This window comes from Acipenser ruthenus, chromosome 6 (genome assembly GCF_902713425.1).
Source record: "Acipenser ruthenus chromosome 6, fAciRut3.2 maternal haplotype, whole genome shotgun sequence".
NCBI lineage: Eukaryota > Metazoa > Chordata > Actinopteri > Acipenseriformes > Acipenseridae > Acipenser > Acipenser ruthenus.
Window position 1 is genome coordinate 23810151 of NC_081194.1, and position 21728 is coordinate 23831878.

The 21728-nt window shown below is 35.8% G+C and overlaps 1 protein-coding gene across 2 annotated transcripts in view; it reads right to left on the reverse strand.

Annotated features, from left to right (window-relative positions):
* LOC117411363 (rho guanine nucleotide exchange factor 10-like) overlaps positions 1-21728 on the reverse strand; it is an 88154-nt gene that overhangs the window by 11394 nt on the left and 55032 nt on the right. For both annotated transcript variants that reach the window (XM_034018747.3, XM_034018746.3), the window contains exons 19-27: positions 18578-18693; positions 16705-16832; positions 16197-16297; positions 15446-15567; positions 15121-15207; positions 14780-15003; positions 13734-13891; positions 10498-10640; positions 4987-5161 (exon numbers count right to left, since the gene is read on the reverse strand). In XM_034018747.3, coding sequence (XP_033874638.3) covers positions 4987-5161; positions 10498-10640; positions 13734-13891; positions 14780-15003; positions 15121-15207; positions 15446-15567; positions 16197-16297; positions 16705-16832; positions 18578-18693 — 1254 coding nt within the window. The remainder of the gene's footprint in view (positions 1-4986; positions 5162-10497; positions 10641-13733; positions 13892-14779; positions 15004-15120; positions 15208-15445; positions 15568-16196; positions 16298-16704; positions 16833-18577; positions 18694-21728) is intronic.

Here is a 21728-nt window from a genome sequence, read left to right on the forward strand (position 1 = left end):
CACTCCTTTTGATGTTGAAGCAGTCGACGTACCCCAAGACGTTCAACACAAAATAATTGAACTGCAAAGCAACAGTGAACTTCAGGCTAAATAACAACCTGCCTCTGCTAGAATTCTACAAACTGTACGTGGGTGCAGATGAATTTCCAAACTTGAGGAGACACGCGCTGAAAATTGCATCGCTATTTGGTACAACGTACCGTTGTGAACTGTTCTTTTCCAAGCTTATACTTGCAAAGAACCATCTGCGTGCCAGATTAACAGACGACAATTTACAAAACCAGTTGCGAGTGGCAACATCTTCAGTGCCAGCAGGTATCACAACGCTCACCAAGGAAAAGCAATCTCAACCATCACACACAAAAAAAAAGCGGTTAAACTTTAAAATATAAATAAATAAATAAATAAATAAATAAATAAATAAATAAAATAAATCTCAATTTCTGTGTTGCTTTAAACTAAATTAAGTTGGCAATAAACTGAAACTACAAATTAAACTGAAACTAGTACCAGTGTGCACCACTGCCATACGGTACAAAATACAGTATAAACATGTGTAATATAGGCTACAAATACTAGGCCTCATTGTATTTAAATTAGTATATGCAAACAGTATAGTAATAAAAGCATTGTTTACCAAAACATTAATACGGTATACGTTACCAAAGTGGACAACAGAACATTCCTAAATTCAAGCAATTTAGAATGACGTTCAGCTCAGTATCTTTCTATTTTGTTGTTTATTTGTTAATTGCTTACACTTTAACATGCTTCATTATTTATTTATTTATTTTGATATCCTCTGGTAAGGTGTAGCGGTGGAGGAGTCAGAAACCAACATAAAAGTAAAGATAACAAAACATAAAAGATAGCGTGTTTAATTGTTTAGCTAACAAAAAATAAAGCCACTGTATCTCTAAACTTAAATTCATGTTATTACACAGAATTGACACACCAGCACTGCTGGCAATTACATTAGTGAAATTCCTGGAAGTATTGACAAACTGGCGGTTGCTTTGGAAACCAAGGATAAGTTACATAACACATCAATTCAAAAAAGACAAATGAAGTGCTATAGGATCAATGCTAAATTTACAAATGTAAGCCATATTCAATATATACAAAAACTGTAGCAATGTGAGACTTCACAGAAACATGTGTGGTAGCACTCATGTTTACAATGCAATTCTGCACATTACTGCATACATGAGTGGAGAAGTAGGTCAGTGTACACAACGGTGGTGGTTTCAGTTCATATTCCCTGAAGACAAACAATTTGAGTGTCAAAGTCTTCCAACAGTTCCTGCATTGAATCACAGATCAAATATGTAGTTACTTATTTTTAATAAAACATTTCCTCCCCTATGATCTGACTCCTCATTCATATTTTCAGACCCGACGTGTACTGGTTTCTAGACGGAGAGGAGCGGTGGTGGGTCATGAGGAAAGTGGAGGGAAGCACCTGAGGAAGGCAAGCTGGTTCAGGATGCAAGAAATAATTAAAAGGAAGCAGATGAGCGACTCGAAGGGTGACCCTGTGATTACGAGAATGGCTTTAGTGTAATTAAACCAGGCTAGATTAGAGAACACTGCTGACCAGCGAAGACCTATTGTAAATACTACATCCGCAGGACAGACTGGGCTGTATAAATATACAGCTACAGTAGAGTATGCTGCTGTGTCCTTCTATTTTAGTCATTTTAAATCCTGCACTGAAACAATGAGCAATGTTGTTATCTTCTGTGATACCAGTATAAGAACACAGGGGCATTGCATGTTGATAGTACGTGATCCAATAGTGGACAATTTAAAGGACTATGTTTAAAACCTTCCTGCAGATACCAACAGTTTAGTTACAAGGAAAGTCAGTACAGTTCTCGTCCCCCTTTATAATGCTGTAGTCGGGAGCCATAGTTAAGAGACTGTGCTATTTGTGTTCTGCCTCATAACAAGAATACTAGTGTTAGTGTAATGGCATTATGGAGCAAATGAGAGCCATGACCGTACCGTCTTCTAAACTGTTCCACAATGTAAAGGGCCGCCTTATAAAAGGGAGAGCACTGGACTTTTTTTGTTTTTTGATATGTTTACCTAAAAAAGGATACCTAAAAAAGGATGCGGAATGCAGCTTTTATGTTTATAGATCCTAAACCAAACTGCAGATGTTTTGTAGGAGTCTAAACGCCTCCTCTTGTATCCTTCCTTTGGAATAACAACACAAAGGAAATTAAACTTCCTAAAGTTGCCATGTCTTTTCATGGAACACTTAAATCTTTCAATGTTACAAATACAAAACAGAGCTTTTATACAGACTGTCAAAAGCTTTGCCCTGCAGCTTTACGCGATTTATTGCAAGGAGCTTTTAGCAGGAAAATATTCTTACAGTCCATGCCCCCCACTCCCTGGGGCACATCTGTTATGTTACTGCAGGATAAAATGAATGCTTGAGTTAACGTAACCCTCTGCCTCTGCCATTGCGATAGACCGAAACACACCCGCCACCTAATTTCATAGTACATAGCGATTAAGCTTTTTGACCGTGTTTTTTTGCTTTAGTTTTATTAACTTTAGTTTGTCTGTTACTTTATTATTATAGTTTATTAAGATACACCTGCCTATTGTTTTGCTTTTACTTATTCAGTTCATTTCATATGTTGATGCACGTGCGTCATGACAAGTAATACATATGTATCTATTTATTGATTCATATTGTGTGGCTAACTCAGTCTTGGAGAACATTTCAGCTGTAAGAACTCATCGCTTTCCCGAGGGGTGTTCTCTTAACCGGACACTACTGTACTCCCAAAAGTTAAATATAGAAGGTGGTAATACATCTTGCACAAATACTTTCAAAACATGGTCTATCAAAATCTACCCCCCCCAAAAAAAAAAAAAAAAAAAAAATTATAAACAAAACTCATACAGGAAGCACTTTGACTGGCTGAGACACAAAGATAGGCCTCAAAAGCTTGGTAAACTAAAATAGTTTGAGGAGAATCTACAATGCCTTACCAGGATTCTTTTAAACAAACTGTGTTAAAATAAAAAAAAAAAAAACACTAGGTATTGTTTTTCCGGCATTTTAATAAAAGACAAACAAGAATGTAACAGGGAATTACAGCAATTGGAGCATTATGACTACAGAAAAACAAATGTACATGTGCAAACTATACCCTTTAGAAAGTGTATTTATTGTCCATGTACTGTACTTCTAAATGAAAATAGTGAAAACCATAATACTTGCTGTGATCTTTTTAAACCAAAATGATAGATACCCTGTAATTATGTAGAACAAAAACACATTTCAAAACTGCACTGTGAGCAGATATATCTGAAAAATGTTCCATAAATAAAAATGTTGTAGAATTAGATAAAGCTCTATTAAAATTATGTTTCCGGGAGAGGAAGGTCAATGCCAAATGCAGTCTAATGAAAGCCTGACTAAGCTGCTGCCACCCATCATGTAAGACGATATGGTTCAATCCAACTTTCCTTAATGAGGAGGATTAACATATTCAGTAGCTATTCTCAAAATGAGATATTTTCTAGTTTCATTTACAATTACCAAAGCAGTCCATTAGATAGTGATGTTCTTGGAGCTTTGTCACTTAATGTGCAATGTCATTTACGATGTACAGTTCATGTTTTAGATAGTAGGCCCAGCTTTAGCGGTAGGCGTAGTAGTCTGGCGGTGAAATGAAAGACAACTCTTAAGTCTGTTTTAGTCTTAAGAGCATTACCTGGCACCATCTTGCTTTATTCTCTATGCTGGCTGTTTTTAATGTTAGCTGTATAATAAGGGTGTTTAATTAATACTACTGTTGGTAATCGAAAAACACACGTCTGTGTATTTTTGGGTAACTTCCTCATTCTAGAAGAGTAAAATGAGTTGACAATTTGAAATGTTTTCATATATTACTACATTTCTGTTTGATAACTATACCTTGAATTTCTCTTTTGTTTATACCATGGCTTTAAATTTTCAGATTTTTGCGCTTCTGAGGAATTGCATTTAAGACACTCAGGCGACTCATTCATTTCCTTTGAGTTAACAGAAACTAGACTCAACTAGATTCATTGGCGGTTCAGCAGTTGCAGTACATTATAATAATAATACTGTACATCGTAAATGACATTGCACATTAATACATAATAATAGGAAAATTGGTTTTTTTTTCTGTGAAATAACTAAATGGGCTTTTAAAATCGTAAGTCTTACTTTTTCATTTCCAAGTAGAAAAGACTCCTCTTTATTAATGTAAATACAGTCAGACAGAACAATTGTAATAAAAAGTGTGTCCAGCATAAAATACTTTATTTTTCAATGTAACTTTAAGAAAAGATTTGTAGCTTATTAACATGTTGCGATCTCATTTGTACATTCTGCTTGTTAATCAAAAATGAAGGCTTGGCCAATTTAAAAGCCAATTTAGTTGTTTCACAGAAAACCCCCGTAAATTTACCATTAACACATTTCTCAGTTGTGATTGAGATACACGAATGGCTTAACAGGTATCAACTGAATTCTTAAAAGAAGAGTAGAAAAGTTGGAGTATAGCACTGAAAATCAGAAGCCCGAATTATAATATATGTATTTATAAAATTATATTTATTAATACAAATATTCCTAAAGGTAGGCCCACGTGATATACAATATTCAGCTTGTACTTCCTTAAAGATTATTAAATCAACTGAACATGTTCCCAAACAAATGTTTTTTGGTTCTGTATTTTTGGGGAATTAGGAAAAAAAGGAAATCAACATTCAGTGTTCCTACAATTAATTTATTCTGTCATTGGAGACAACTGGAGGGCTATGGAAAATCCCATCCTTTAACTCAGGTGTTTATTTGCATTACACACATTAAGTGCATGACAGTAACCTGTGGTTCATGTAATCAAATCAAAGTTTGAACTTCAATGACAGCAACTGTGAACATTTCAAAAGAGATACCATCTACCAAAATACCCTGCAGCTAATTCTTACCCGACAGCATGTTGTGGATGGGAGTTGAAATGTTGATGTCCTGGAGGTGTTCTAGAGTTTCTGTGTGGAACAGTCGTAGTGTGGAACCGGAGGTGAAGGCAATCCAGATTCCAACACCAGCAACGGTCATGTGGGATATAACCATCCCTTCCTCCTGATGGGCTTCTAGCTGACGCTACAAAAGAAGGTCAAAAAGTTAATGATGAACTTCAAATCACGTTTGTCTGCTTGACTTAGTTTCTTATAGTTTTACCTTATACTACCAGAGAACATACTGGAACACCCACAATTTATACATCAAAGAATAAAAAGTAACTCTTTCTGCAGAAAAGCACTCATTTTGTGTAAAGATCTTTGCATTCCTAGTATGCAAAAGCAAACAAATATAGGCCTAACACTTCAAACCAAACCTTTTAGAAAAGAGGTACATTAACTAAGGGGTTGGTTTGATCTGCCTATGCTTCGCCAAGATAAGCCACATCTGGATTTTTAGAGCACCAGGGAATCTGTAAGGACTGCATCCAACCCCTTATTTTTAGGGTTAATCCAGGGCAAACCACGGATAGATGGTTTATGACATGATTCAACAGTGCTGCAAGATGCTCTTTAAAAAAAAAAAAAAAGATAGTTATCAGAGTGAGGCATAGGTTGATCAAATCAACCCCTAAGTAACCTCTAAGCCAGCAATGTGTCAACCCACACATACATCACCAAATGCCTGAAATCAGGATTTCCAAAATATACACATTACAATGGTTATTTTCAAGTGTGCAGAAAGAACACATCTATGTCCATAAAAGGTTTGTTTTCCCCACTCAGCTGCCGTGTAATAAGCAGCTAATTCTAGAGCATCGAGCAGGTGGTCAATTAACGAGCTTAATGACACTAACAGGATTATGAGTCATTGTGTGGTTCAAAGGAAACAGATTTTGCTAGACCTGCAGCGGGTGTTTGTATCCAGTACCCAAGATGGAAGACATGACACAACTTCTGTTACAGTCCTGTGGTTAGGAAATCCACACTAGCCTCTCATCCAAATTTTATTAAAATAACACTGCTGAATTACCACAGTGCCGAAAGCAAGGGACAATTGGGGGGGGGGGGGGGGGGGGGGTGTTCATATCACTTTTTAGGAGCAATACACAGTAATGCAGACCTGTCAACTCTCCCTTGTTTGCCAGGACTTGCTCCCAGAACAGACTTTCTCCCATACTCTGCTCAAAGCTCTACTGTTAAACCCCTGCAAACCTTTCATTTCTGCAAGAAGGCATATACTGTCTGTGGTTACTGCAATCCCCGTCTGTATCTAGCAGGGTTTAGGACCCTGGGGAGCCCTGTGGCAGGCACTCATTCAGTTGCTTAACCCTAAGCAACATTGGAAAAATACTTTATGTAAACTATGCACATCTGATTTTAATGATGGGACCTGGGAGCAAGAATGATGATGTCTGTATTAAGAATGAGAAATCACAAAAACAGCAAAAAGTCAGCGACACTCAGAAAACCAGTGCTTCAATAACATCTTTCATTGCCAAAGGAAAAACTGAGCTCAAGACAGTTACATATGCAGAGACCTTTACATGTTGTGACTAGTTCAGCAAATCTCTACTAGACATGTTCCCAGACTCACAAATTGCAAAATATTCTGCAGGAAAGCCTAAAAGTCACACAAACCGTGAAAGGCATCAACATTTCTTTAGCCATTCAGATTGATTGATATGTGTTCATATACAGCAATTGGGTGTTCATTTAAAACAGAAGATAGTTGACAATGACATGTTACTGAGTTACTGTTTTTCCCATCACAGTATGTTAACTCTACTTGTAGACAATCCATTAAGTATTAACTAAAGTCTAAAGCTTCCCCATGTTTCTTGAAAGAAAAATAAAACAGAACTAAAAAGAAATAGGTCAAATCTGATTTACATTTTTGCAACATTAATTTTAGTTTCAGAAAAATAATTTCCAAAACTTCCATTTGAGATAATTATTTGTAAATCTAATATAAACTGTATTTGTAGGCTAATGAACTGAGTCTGAAAAAAAACACGTTCTGTCATAGAACTTGGGGTCTAAGCTATTTTTGCCTTTTCTTTTCTTCTTTTTACTGTTGTAAGATTTGTGCCTATAACTAAAGTATAAAAAGGTTACAGATACATGTCATACATGAAATGAATGTGCACACGTTAGGCTTCCATAACAAAAATAGTCTGAGACTCACCCTGTTTAGTATAGATAACAAAAAACAAAGAAAAAGAGAGATGTTTTTAAAAAAAAAACAATACTTATTGTTTATAAAATGTATTTTAGCATGGCCAGCTCAAATCTGACAAATCTGTAGGATTTTTTACTCAATTTTTGAGTTGTGGACATGATGCTGATATTTAGAGAGGGTAAAGACACTTTTTACTAGTTAAAGTTGCCCTGTGGTCCAGTTTAAATACCTCAATCACTAAATAAGAAGTTTTCTTTTTTTCTTTCCCATTTGCCTCAGAGTTTTTATTTATTTTTTGTCTGTTTGTCTGTCTGTCTATCATTTTACTATTTTGGAGGGGTGAGCTTGCATGGTTCAACATAAATGCTTCAATTTGGGACATAAGTAGATTTTATTTTATAAAACAATTACTTATCTCTACTAAGAATAGTGCGCAATGTATCAAACTGTGTGACTGACATCTGTGTTAAGACAAGATTGATGCATCAAGGTCGTGAGATCAGTACTATCTTACTATATTATCTCCTGTGTGTTCTGAACTTATATATATATATATATATATATATATATATATAAGCTTAAAAATAAGGCTTTGATTGGTACTGGGTCTGCACGCCACAGATGCAGATTGCTTAGCTTTAAAAGTTGTCTGTTTTTATCCTGCATTTGTAATTTTGTTATTGTATGATGTATAAAAAAAATCACAGAAAATGCTCCTGTAATAAACTGATTTTTTAAATTTTTTTATCTGCAAAAAAAATCAAGACTCCTGCTTAAAGTTGCCCCCGCCTCCCCCCCATATATTTACATATATCGAATGACAAGATCAATTGCACATTTTGAAAATATAACTTCATTTAAAGAACCTAATAAAACTATGCATGTTTCTTAGCATAACTTGTCTATCATATCTGGCCTTTAAAGGGATGCTAAAGTAAAAATCGAGAAGGTACTGTAAACTGCATGATTTCCCCATGGTCAAACTGCTGAGGATAACATTAGCATAAACATCCAAGCATTTTAAACCCTACATGATTTAAAATAATTTCAGTTTTAAAAGAAAGTTGTCTTTATAAATCATGTTTTTATGTCATGTACTTTATGTCCAAAGAATAGGCTGAATTATGCATGTCATAGGTGTCGTGTCGAGTTGGAAGCTTTGATGTGCTTTTCTACTTACGAGATTACAGCCTTGAACTGTACAGATAAAAAAATCTCTAGTTGGCATAAACCAAATATTGACTTCAATGAAAAGCACAGTGTTTGCTTGTTCATTGCTGTAGGTGCTTTTCTTTTACTGTTTACTTGTGAAAGGGGCACAGCTTTTCTACAAGGAAACTATGTATTGGAAACACACCTTTAGTTCAGCCGATCCTTGCCCCCCCCCCCCAAAAAAAAATAAAAAATAAAATAAATAAATAAATAAATAAATAAATAAATAAATAAATAAATAAATAAAATGTAGAGCTGTAAGCTGAACAAGGGCATGTTTTCTACACTTGTTTAGTTTGTCAGTATACATTACCTCGTTTGGAATAGTGTTTTGTTTTTTATATTTTGCGACATAATGATTAATGAAATTGAGAATGCATGAAGCAAATTAAAAATGTATGTCTATAAGCTGATGTAACAGAATCAGCCAGCAGAATTGGCTATGCAAGTATCCTACAGTAATAAAGCATGTGAATTCCTAATACTTTAAATGCCTCAAAGCCTAATTCAACATACTGAGTAGGATGTAAAATCATGATCCCCATGCAGACCCCATACGCAGAAATTTGAACTATGTTACCAGCAACATGTCATGAGAAATGTTAAGACTCCTACTTGTTTGTAACTTGGATAGATAATGTCTGTGTAAAAAGCTATTCAAATGTTAATTTGTATAAATGCAAGTGCTATCTGCACAATGTCATGACATGCCTCTTCCAGAAATAAACAGTTTGTACATCACTTTATAATCTTTACAAAAACACACCCTTGTATTATGTCCACGACTACATAATATAAATGAATACCATATAACAAAATAATTCAGGAGGATCTGCTGGATGAATTCCCCCTAGATGGAATAATACAGCATTATGATATACTGCCCATTATCCTCTAATTTTTTGGAGGAAGTGCATAGTTTACACACATTATTTAATTTGTAAATGGAAGATGAATAACATGAAAAACATTTTTTTTTTTTAGCAATTACATGGAGTTGTTTCTCAATAGGTTTTATAAAATGTATATAAAAAAGACCAAAGCATCCTCAGGGACATAATCTAGGGGTTTGTTAGATCAGATGGTTTGTAAACATGAAGGAAAATGGATATGTGAAAATGATTGTATCATTAATATATCCAGAGGATAACACCATGTGCCAGTGAAATGGATCTACTGGATACTATCTGTAATACAAATTGATTGACAGAATCACAACACACAGCAATGTACCAGCTGTAAAAGACACCGTCTGACAACGAGTGGTCTGTTCCATTAATATGGCCAGAGGTAAAAACAGTAATGCACAGAAACTGTGAATGTTCACTGGACACTTCATCAAGAGATTTATAGAATACAGCTGTGTACCAACTTTGAAGATGGTATGTCAAAGCATGTGGTCTGTATAAAACAATGTGGCAGTGACAGGATTAAATTGCTGGGATGCTTAAAACTGTGCACTAAAAATAGGCACCGATCTGATTTTTTTTTAAATGATCAAAAGACCCTTCAAAGAAGTTGCACTGTCTAGACACAGTGGTACTCAACTCTGGCCCTTGAGAGCTAGTCTAGTCCAGTCCAGGTTTTTACTCCAAGCAGGTTCTAATGTAGTGAATTGAAGCTGTTAAGAGGCAATGGTTGGAAAAAAGACCAGGACTGGAATAAATCTCGAGGGCCATAGTTGAGTACCACGCCGCTAGAGTGAGCGAGAAGTGTTTAGAAAAACGTAAAAATAAAAAAAACAACAAAAAGGTAGCAAGGTTCAAAATATTCTAAATAAAAAGGTAAAATCCTGTATCTAAGATTATGCATTGATTAAAAACAGGAAACTCTGGGTCATTTAAATCTGACAAGGAACTACTGCACCCTTCAAGATTAAAGGGTTTTACAGTTGTATATCCAAAACAGATTTTTAAATGTAATTTAGCCATTTCTTTTAATGTTATCCAGAATGTTAAATTGAGAGGTCTACATTTTATAAAACTCAATTTCCTTTTGTTCAAAAATCCCCAAATATATAATTATATACAGTATTAGAAAAAAAGGTCATATTCCCATTGACTATTTGACAGAAATAGCAATACCTCCACAATATGCGTCTTGGTGCTGATAATAGAGACGTGTCCACCTGAAGATGCCCAGATTGTGTCTTCCATTGCCAGAATACTTTTGACAGGGAGAAACCCCAGCTTCAGAATCTTAGGGGAATCTGAGTTCCAGAACCCATCTAGGAATAGGAGAGAAAAAGATAAATTTATAAAGGGTTGGACATGATTATATTGACAAGTACTATTCTATACTTAAAACTTGGATAATCCTGTTACAAGTCACTTTCAGGTATGAAGGGTAAGACAACACATCCACCAGACTTCAATAAATGGTTCTGTCAAAGGTGTTCACTGATATTTCACAAGTTACCATCTCAAAAGTGAGAAGTCTAAGGGACTACTATGAAGAACAGAGTTTGCTTAAAATAAAATAAGTTTACCACAACACACATCCAAAACATATGTACAATGACGGAGTACAATCTCATCACATTCAGGCAACCTGTTCCAAAGATTCACAAAGAATTTCACAAAAGTAAAGTTTTTTTTCAAAGTTCTGTTTTCTATGATGGGTTATTTACTACAGTACAGAAGCATGTCATTAATATCATATTTACTTTATTTTTTGAAAAAAACCATTCTTTAAAATGAAGAGCTAAAGCTTTGTAAATAGGTTCAATATGTCAGCCCAAGAACTCAAAGCCATTCGAAAGTAGGTCACCACTTACACGATTTAGTTATGTTTAATATACTGCATAGTGGTTTTTTTTTGTTACATAAAGCATGCATGTAAAAGTAAAAACATGCAATACACTTGGGGGTTATTTCACCAGCTATAAAATGTCCCGGAGTGGCCTAATTCAGGGTGCTCTGCTTGTGAGACCCCCTCTATTGAATGGCAGACAGTGTTCATGTCAGGACGGAGGTGCTCTCGTAGAGCTGTGAGGGGAAGCCAGCAATTCATTTAAAATCTTTTTTTTTTGGCTGGAACCCTTTTCTGTGGTTAAGGCTTTTCATAAAAAAAAACACCTGAAATTTTACTTCTACATAAACCTGGAACGTCCACTTAAAATCATATTCATCTTCATTGCATTTTAAAATTTATCTCCGTTTGTTAACATCCACAGCAACAAGCAGTGTAGATCAACACCCCTCAAATCTATCAGCAGGTGCAAACACTCCCTTGAAGAACTGCAGCTCCCCAAAGAGGTTTACAAATCAGCTGGGCTCCACAGGCTTCAGAATTGTTTTTCAATACTGCTGCATGGTACAATATCCCGATTGCACGTGATGGAAATGGCTCCTGTGACAGGTAATGACCCTGAACCTATTCTTTATCCCTTAGTGCTCCTGCTATCAGGGAAATATTTATAGTCAACATAAAAAATGCCATCATTCATTCTCACTCTGGCTTATGTTACAAGCCATATTAATTAATGCTCACTAGTCTAAAGGGATTTTGGAAGTCAACAAAAATGCATGTATTTCACAGATTTCAATAGTCATAACTATTCATGAATCTACCCATATGCAACACATTGCTACCTTGCTAAGCAGCACTTGGTGGGTGATGTATGTTGGCAATTTACAAATCAGATTAACTCCAAGTAACAAGTTCTGAGATCTGACCTTTTCTCCTGTTGAGTCCTTACAGCCCTTCAGTACTTGCTGGTTATATCTTGGTAACCGTAGAGAGTTTCACAAATCCTGAGTCGAGTTTGCTGTTCCAGTTATCCTGACTGGATTGGTTTCAAAATACATTGATTCAAAAATAGCTTTCATTCGTCCCATCAGGGACACACAGCTATGGTAGGCATTTGAAAGAAGCTCTTTGTTTCTTTAAACTATCATATGTTTCTCACAGCAGCTGCTGGACTTTTGACTGCAATTGTCTTTATCTGTTTGAGAAGCCATGTTTACCATAATTCTCTCCAATACAATGTTAATAGGATACATTTGTATTTTAAATGTGATGTTAAATGAAACTAAAAGCACATAATTCTGACATTTTCTGTTGTTCTGACTGGAGGTGCTGGTTAACAGTTGTGATGACTGCATTTTGATGAGATGATGAGATGATGAGATGATTTCTGACACACTCCATTTTTTATCACAAAGTTCCTTTTCATGTGCTCTCTTTATTTTGTTTTGGTTTGTGGAGAGAAAAAAACCTCACGAGTTCCGGGCAATCCTCCACAGGCAGTATTCTGGACGTGCGCTTACATGCTGTTCTGTGCTTGTGCTGTGAGCAGCAATCCATCATTCTATTTAAATAAGCTTTGCCCAAATTAGCAATTTTCATTTTTTTTTTTTTTTAATTCAAATCTTCCTAATGTTTCACCATTTTGCTAAGCCAGTCAGGCCTTAATTTTGAAATGACAGATTGAACACATTACCATTAAAGAAGGGCCCACCACATCAGTCCTGAACATCACAGCATATGTACTATACTATGCAAGCCCTACTGCCTCAGCTTGCAGAGCCAGAACACAGAACAGCTCACTAAGACCAAACAGATAACCTAATTTCAGCTTGAATGTAGAACATATACCTAACTAGAGTGACACATGGCTTGAATATGTCAGTGTGTTGACAGAAGAATGAAATACCTCTATCGCAAAAAGCATGAAAATGGAAGGATCTAGGAAAATTTATTCAGACTATTCATCTACATGATGCTTTCACTGTATTCACCACAAGAAACCTCTCCCTTGTAAATATCTTTCAGGACAGAATGCTAAACCGAGTCAAAAACACAATTGATTTATTTAGATCAAGCCCATGAATTTATGCAAGGCTTCACACAGCAATCGAAATCCGGACACGGTTTGGCTGCATTTCCATAAAATGTTGGGTGTGGATAAGAAAACGGATGGGGTTAAACAAAAGGAGAAGATTGCATTCTTGACCGTCTCAGGCTTGTAATTGTATAGAATGTGAATAAGCAGTAATTATGTAACAAGCTCCTAATGAGCGTACTGCAGTAGAACACACGCCTACTGCTGTCCTCTTCATAATTCATAGTGCTGCTATGAGAAATGTTAATATGATCTGCACTAATACTCTATGCCTACACTAATTTCATCAGTAGGAAAATAGGTTAGTGCTGTAGACTTATTTCTCTCGGCTACCCAAATCGACCACTGCCAATACAAGCTACTAAATTCTTCAGAGCTCTATGAGAACTTGAAACCTTGGTTAATGTGTTTCATATTCACACACACACACACACACACACACACACACTAAGATGCTGCTATCCAATAACTAACCTTCTGTTTTGGTGTAGATTGCAATGGCTCCACTCACTAGGCCAGCATACAGGCACTTAGACTTGAATGCGAGACTCATAACTGTGGATTTGTCTGGTGTGAAGAAATGTTGAAGACGCACTTTCTTGGAACATTGACTACTTTTATAAACTGATATGCTGGGGAATTGGGGGAAAAAAAAAAAAAAAACAACAGTAAGACATATAAATAAATTACATTTTTATAAAAAGTTTAAACTTCATGTATCATTTATATCCTTTTTTTTAAAATCAGTTGTGAACAACGTACTAATAACAAGCAATTATGTAAGTAAATAAACATAAATAACAAATATTTGGAACACAATCAAAATGAACAACAAACTGTTGGAGTAAGTTAGTGAGATGAGATTGTGAATAAAAGTAGAATTACATGTACCTGTTCATCTCATGTATGCAGTATTCTGCCTTTGCTTTATCCTATTAGTTAAAGAATTAAAACGCAGTACAAAAAGCAAAAATCCCGAATTGAAGCTGTTCAAATCAAATCTGACACAAATCATTTCAAAGTGGACCAAATCTTAATCCAACATGCAAGAATCCCAAACTGATCTTTTATTCCAAATCAACCCGACATGAAAAATTCATCAGATCCTCAAGTTTATTTTGGTTTATTTTGGTTGCTGAACAAGCCAAAAAAAAAAGTGCTTTTTGACAACCTATACTCACGACAGAGATATGCTTAAGTTACTCCTTTTTTCAGACGACCAATATAGTTTCCAGCTTTGTTGCAACATAAAATGAATTACACAGGGCGCACTTTTTATTAAGACCAAATAGTTGACTTCACTGCGGCGGTGGCATCCCGTGCGTACAGACCGGGATTGCTGACAGTGTGCGTTTATATGATCTTTTTTTTGTTCTTTTTATTTGGGGTCCAGGGGCCAGGTTTGTTATAGGCGAAGTTTGTTATAATGAAGGGCGTTATAGCAAGGGTGTACTGTAATTAATACACTTGATAAACATTTTAAAAACACAATTACGTTAAAAAGAATGCTTTTGCATTACCTCCCTTCCTCCATGCCCAGGCAGATGGTGGGGGAATCTGTTGCTTTTCCTGCTGCAGGTTCCAAGTCCAGACATGCTTCTGACTCTTCCTGCTTGTCTTCATTTGTGATGTGCACCATGGACACAATCCGAGACTCCACATTAAAACATTCAGTCACTTTGGGGTTTGAATTATGAAGCGTCACAATGGATATCTGTCCCATCTGATTGGTACAACTAGCAATCTATAATAAATGAAGGCAAGGAAACGGTGTTAGTGTTGAAAGTCCTGGGATGTAGTAATGTTGAAGACACATTCCTGAAACAGACAACAACAAAAATGATTTCAGGCTTGAACTTACCCACAGACACCCGTGTCCCATGGAGAGAGAGTCTGCTACATTATCGTAGCCACAGTAAGGCTCGGGGTTATGAACAGCACATGCCACCTTTTAGGAAAGAAGCAGAACATACATTTGATGCTTAAAAGCAAACTTTTAAAATGTTTTCAACATGTAATGCTAATGCATGATTGATATGCAATACATAAAAGCTCAAACCTGTTGATTCTTCTAGGATAAAATGGACACCAATTTAGTTTTTGCCATGATTTACAACATCTGATTTGTAACCCTTTGCTATTACACAATATACAGCGTTGAACTTTAGTAAAGCTGCTGAACTTACCTTAAACTCCTGTAATTTGGACATAACAACTGGAATCTGCCTAACAAGAAGTGGATGTTTCTGTTTTTTGATCTGATTCCCATCATCCTCTGCAAGACACCATCCCTGCTGGTTTTCCTCCTCTGCAATACAAATAAATGTAAAAGTCATGTGTTTTTGGGAACTCAATGCCTCTACTACACAATCACTACACACAATATTTCTTAGTTACATGATGATAGTCATCATGCAGATGTTAAAGAGCAGAGGTCAGAATCTGTAACAGCACTGCTTCACACAACACTGCCTCATATGTGTTTCCACATACAGTGTGAAGTGGGTCAAACTTCACTGTTACTGGAGTTATTGTAAAATGTATTTCAATGCACTGCACAGTGCAGCTAAACATTTTTTAATTTTTCTCTGCAGCCATTTTTTTTAAAAATGATATTCTCAATCTGGAAGGTTCCAGGTGTGCACAGTAGTTGGCTGCTGATGTTTTCATACCATGATATTAATGAAATACCTACAGACAAATTTTGCTTGTGCTTACTAACATCTAAATTAAGTAATGACCAAGATGCAAAGCATAAATCAGAAAAAATAAATGAGAGATACTTTACAGCCTTAAAAAAAGGGTACAATCCATTTTATACCACCCTGTCATTCTATGGAGGGAAAAAAGAAACAAAAATATCAAGCCCCTGCTGGCTGCAGCACAGTGAATTAAAAAAAGGGATCACAATCAAATCCTGGGGAAGGTTAATCTTACCAAGAGCAAGTTTTGCCATCTGCAAACTGCTTATCCAGGACTGTTTGATGGAGGGAGTAAACGTATTAAACACTGCTGTAAAAAATGTAGGCCTGCCGGACCTACCAAAAAAAGATACAAAAACGCCATTGTTTAATCTCCTTAAAGCAAATGTCACCCAGCCATTAGTTTATACCAATGTAAATAGAACATACATATTTTACATTGCTGTATCACATTGCAGCATGCCAGCTTCAGCAGTTAGGAAAGAAGGGTAATGTTATATTGCATCATCTGTAAAAATACATCAATTGCTAGAAAGGAATTTTCAAATGTATGTAGTTATAAATGAAAAGAAGAACAAATGATCTCAAAATAATGAACACAGATTTACCCCAGTATGCCTCTGTATTTGTTTTCCCCATTTGACTATTTTTCTGTTAAAGTGAAGACTACAATGATCTCTTTGTATATCATAATTAAATCGCACCATTTTAAATACTGCACTTATTTAACATAAAGTACTAACTTATCATGCTTTCCAGGGAGTTGGAGCTGAATTCTGCATCGATCTGCTGCTCTTATTTCTTCCTCCTTTTTAAATATGAGCCTTTGCAGTCCAGAGATCCAGTCCTGGGCCACTGTCTGGTTAAGGTTCTAAAAAACCATGTAGAAAAGGGATGAATACAATTAGAGGAAAAAAGGGAATAAACCGTTTAAGCGAAAAGAAACAAAAAAAGGAGGAATGGAAAAATAATTTGCAATTTCTGCTGTAATGCAAAACACATGTGCCAACCAAACCTTGACTTTACATGTGCATACTTCCATTGCAAAGAACCACATTTAAACTAGACCTTGTGTTATTAAAAGTTAAACTGCAAAAACAGTTTCTTATTAAAACAGTTTATATTGCACAAACAGTTCACACAGCTCCAGAACAATATTGTGCAGTGATCAGCAGCATCACCCTGCTGTGTCATAGTTCCATCTGAATCTCTTCAATGACAGTCAACAGGCGCCAGCTTTATTCAAAACACGACCGGACTGATGAGTACCCAACCGATTTAAAAAAAAAAAAAAAAAGAATGATTTCAATTACCAATGTCTTATCCAAGGAATTACAGCTGCCACTGTTTATATTTTGTAACAAAATAAAATACACATGACTTTACCTCACTTTAAATTACAGAACATATTTTGTGGATTTTCTTTGGTTATTTGGAATTATTATTTTCTTCCCATTGATGGTTCTACTGTGGTGATTGAACACGTCTTTATGATAAAAGTACACTACCTAGTATGCCATGCCAATTTAAAACTAATCATCATCTGGGTTTAATTCCTTCAATTAATCTCATTGCTGGTGATAAAATAAAAAATTGGAAGTCCAGGAATTCTCCATCAGAAACGCACCACTCCCCATTTATTTTACTGCTGGTTATGAAGCTCTTGGATTAGATTATTTTTTATGTTACTGTATCAATGCACTTTACATACGTACAGTATTAAAATACCATTGATTGGTCATGCAATTTTTATATGACAAATACATTCCAGGGTAACAGCAGTGTGGAGTAGTGGTTAGGGCTCTGGACTCTTGACCGGAAGGTCGTGGGTTCAATCCCAGGTGGGGGACGCTGCTGCAGTACCCTTGAGCAAGGTACTTTACCTAGATTGCTCCAGTAAAAAGCCAACTGTATAAATGGGTAATTGTATGTAAAAATAATGTGTAAAAAATAATGTAATTGTATGTAAAAATAATGTGATATCTTGTAACAATTGTAAGTCGCCCCGGATAAGGGCGTCTGCTAATAAATAAGAAATAATAATAATAATAATAATAATAATAATAATAATAATAATAAACAGGGTTCTGTTATACAAACTAAACACTTCTTAAGTTCCAGACCTGTTGTCACCCGATGTTATCCACGGGTGACAAAGTGTTTGCTCTAAATTATGTGGTGATGTTGACCTTACGGTGTCCTGCAAGCAGAATTGAGAAAGTCATTTTAAAACTTTGCTGAAACAGATCAGTCATTTATTGTGATGGTGAGACAAACAGCGCACACCCCAGACCAAAACACACACTACACCTATTGGTCATGTTATATAACTAATGTCTAATAAACCTATAATGCTTGGGGTAATATTTCCCCAATGCTCAATCCAGAGTACTGAAATACGAATGACCAATTTCTTCAATTCATTTTGTATTATAGCAGATGAACAACAAAAAACTCATCCTTTATTTAAAATGCTCCATTTCTTGTAATTGTTTCGCAGGTTTCAAAATCATATTTAGTTTTTGCTAAATTTTCAGCAAGCATTTGTATTTTCTGATAATAGGCATTGTGCAATTATAAAAGAGTACAATTCACATGTAAAAGGATCTTCCTTACCTGGTAGTTGCCTTTTAAGTTTCCAATCATTTGTGTTATCTGATTAACAAGATTCAGATCATGCATTAAATTCTGTAAATCCTGGTATAGCTGCCCTGGACCCATATAAAGTTTGCCTGCAATACAAGGGGAAACAAACAAAAAAATGACTTTAAAAGTGGTAATTATTTTAAGTCCAAAAATAGAATAACCTTATACTGTATACTGGATTAATAGCATTTCAAATTTGAGCATTTTGAACTCGGATTGACCCAAGCCTGTTGTCTTTACTCTTGAATACAGGAGGCTGTGTGGTCCAGTGGTTAAAGAAAAGGGCTTGTAACCAGGTGGTCCCCGGTTCAAATCCCACCTCAGCCACTGACTCATTGTGTGACTCTGAGCAAGTCACTTAACCTCCTTGTGCTCCGTCTTTCGGGTGAGACGTAGTTGTAAGTGACTCTGCAGCTGATGCATAGTTCCACACCCTAGTCTCCGTAAATTGCCTTGGATAAAGGCGTCTGCTAAACAAACAAATTATATAATGCCAACCTTGTTTTAACATAATCCTCCATGCACAAGTTTTGAGGTGAAATGTAAAGCTCTGAATCAACATGATGTAACAAATTATTTAAAAATAACTTGTGTACGTACAGTATATTCTTTGGGTTATTACTGACAGAAGACAAAGCCGAAGATAAGTGACAGTTGGAAGTAAATGAAACCCAACTGAAATTTGTTCAACTATTTTCACTCCTTGCTGCACATGGTTTGTTTAATGGAAAAGTTGCACAGTTGATTGATGGCCTGCCTCCAAGCTGCCCAGAGCTGTGTGGTCCTCCAACACTGTAGCTCTGAGGTGGCTGCATGGAGGGGCTGCAGAATGGAAAGGACCGGACGGTTGACGGCACACGTTTCGGAGGACGCGTGTGTTCGTCTTTGTCTCTCCCATGCTTGAGCCAGGCTTATGAATTGGGCATTTCAAATTGGGGAAAAAATGGGGTAAAATACAATTGTCAATTCCAAATAAAAAAACAAAGACAAAAAAGTTCTGGCCCCATCAGACCTAATTATATACAACAAAATATCTTCTCCAAAAAATCAGTATGTTTGTGGCATCCTAATGTATGAATGGAAAACTGTTTTTCAAGTTTGAAGCACATACATCATAATTCAGTTACTCTAACTCTTCTTTAAAAAGGCCATACTTTTTTCACAGCTTTAGACTCAATGTGTGCTGCATAGTAATTAAAGGCAGGGTACAAAAGTTAATCACTGTTACACTCTCAGCCCTGTCAAAAGACTGCTTCATTTTCCACGTATATTCTAAACAAATAATGGCAAATTGGCAACTACAAAGGCAGCTTTATCCAAGTCTTCCTAAATAATTTGCCAGCAAGATGCCTTTTTTTGCTTACAGATTGAAACTCTCATAATGAGTTCCAGAGTTTAGTGGGAGGTTCTTCACATGCCCCGTCAAAGGCCAGCCAAACTGTTTCTAAGAAAAAAGGCAGCTTCTTTTGGACAGGATAAGATAGCAAACTCACTATAAAATGCATTTCCATTAACAATAAAATGGAAGACGTTTTATTAAAGTAAAAATCTAAATTATGGAGGTATCTCTGTTCTAGTATGTACAAAGTAACAAAAGTATTGTGCAGTTGTTTTGGGTTATTCTCTCATACTGGATATCAAAATACTAGCATAAGTTAAAAAAAAAAAAAAAGAAAGAAAAAGTAGAAAACAATGGATTTCTTTTTAACAAAGTCTTTCTAAATTCCAAGATTGAAACAAAAGGAACACCAGCTCTTTCAGTTTATCTTCCGAAAGAGAATGCCTCCGATCAGACAGGACAAGATTATACAGAGAGTTGCTGCACTCAGTATCAGCTGTATTTGTTACTGGATTTATGTATCTGAAAGCTAACTGTTTTCAAATTAGGAAGCTGCCGATGACCAAATCAAGTCGATGTCATTTCCCCTGGCGGTACAGCGCCGTGTACAAAGCAAAACAAAGACAATCTTTTACTCTCTCTTTTTTGCTGATATATTTGCAATGTGGGACCTTTGTCGTGGCATTTTCTGGCAAAATCAATCAATGTTCCCTTTATCCTCAGTGTGATCCAACATTTTTCTCTATCCTTCTCTGTTAACGGCGATATTATTAAATATTACGTGCCTATGCGTGGTGATAGGTTTCATGTTTAAAATTACGCGGGTGCATCATTGCGGAATTCCCAGGGGTGTAATTATCAGGGGTTAAATAGTAGAGAAAGAAGCGGTTGGATTGCATGAACCTCTTTTTAGGGATAATCATAGGATAACCCCTTATTATACGTGGTTGATGAAATCAAGGCGACATGTAAAATGCTCTAATACAGTCTGTGTGGCTTATCCTAGTGGGTATAGGTTGATCAAATTGACCTTTTATGTTATTATTTATAGTTATTATTTCTTAAAGAAACGCACACCATCCCAATTCGATAAGTGGTTCTCTAGATACATGTAAAAATTGCAGGAATAATAAGCATGGCAAATACTGATCAAAACAAAAATAGAGAACAATATACAACACTTATACCAAGAAATGTACATATTAGGGAAATGTAAATAATACAAATGATCCCCTTTGTCCAATTGTATTTTATTTTCATTATTATAATTTGTTAATTGTCTAAAAAAGAAGTGTTAATAAAACAAAGCATTTATTGTTGACTGCACAATAAATTCTAGAATAAATTCTTTCTCTAGACAAAAAGACATTTGATACTCTAAACTATTATCCGGTTTCATTTACGGTCACAATAAGAAGTTCTACTGTACTATTGAATGCTCTGGGATAATCACATTGTTTTCTAATTTTACATGAGAATTTCATACAGATAAACTAGGCCCATTCCAATACGTATAGCCAATTTCAAGAGCTTGCATTCTACCGTAGGATAAATCAATAATCACACTATTATGGCCATTATTTGACATGTTTGAAACAGCGTGGGAAAACTAAAGCTTCTGTTAGCGTCCCTGGAAGACAAAGTAAATCTGGTCACATTTTTTTGCAGAATGACCTCTTCCCCCTTACAGGGTCGCAGGCGAGGGAGGACGACCGGAACATATAATTGAAATGCTCACGGAGGATGTGAAACAATGTACCAGCATTTCCTAACAAATTACTC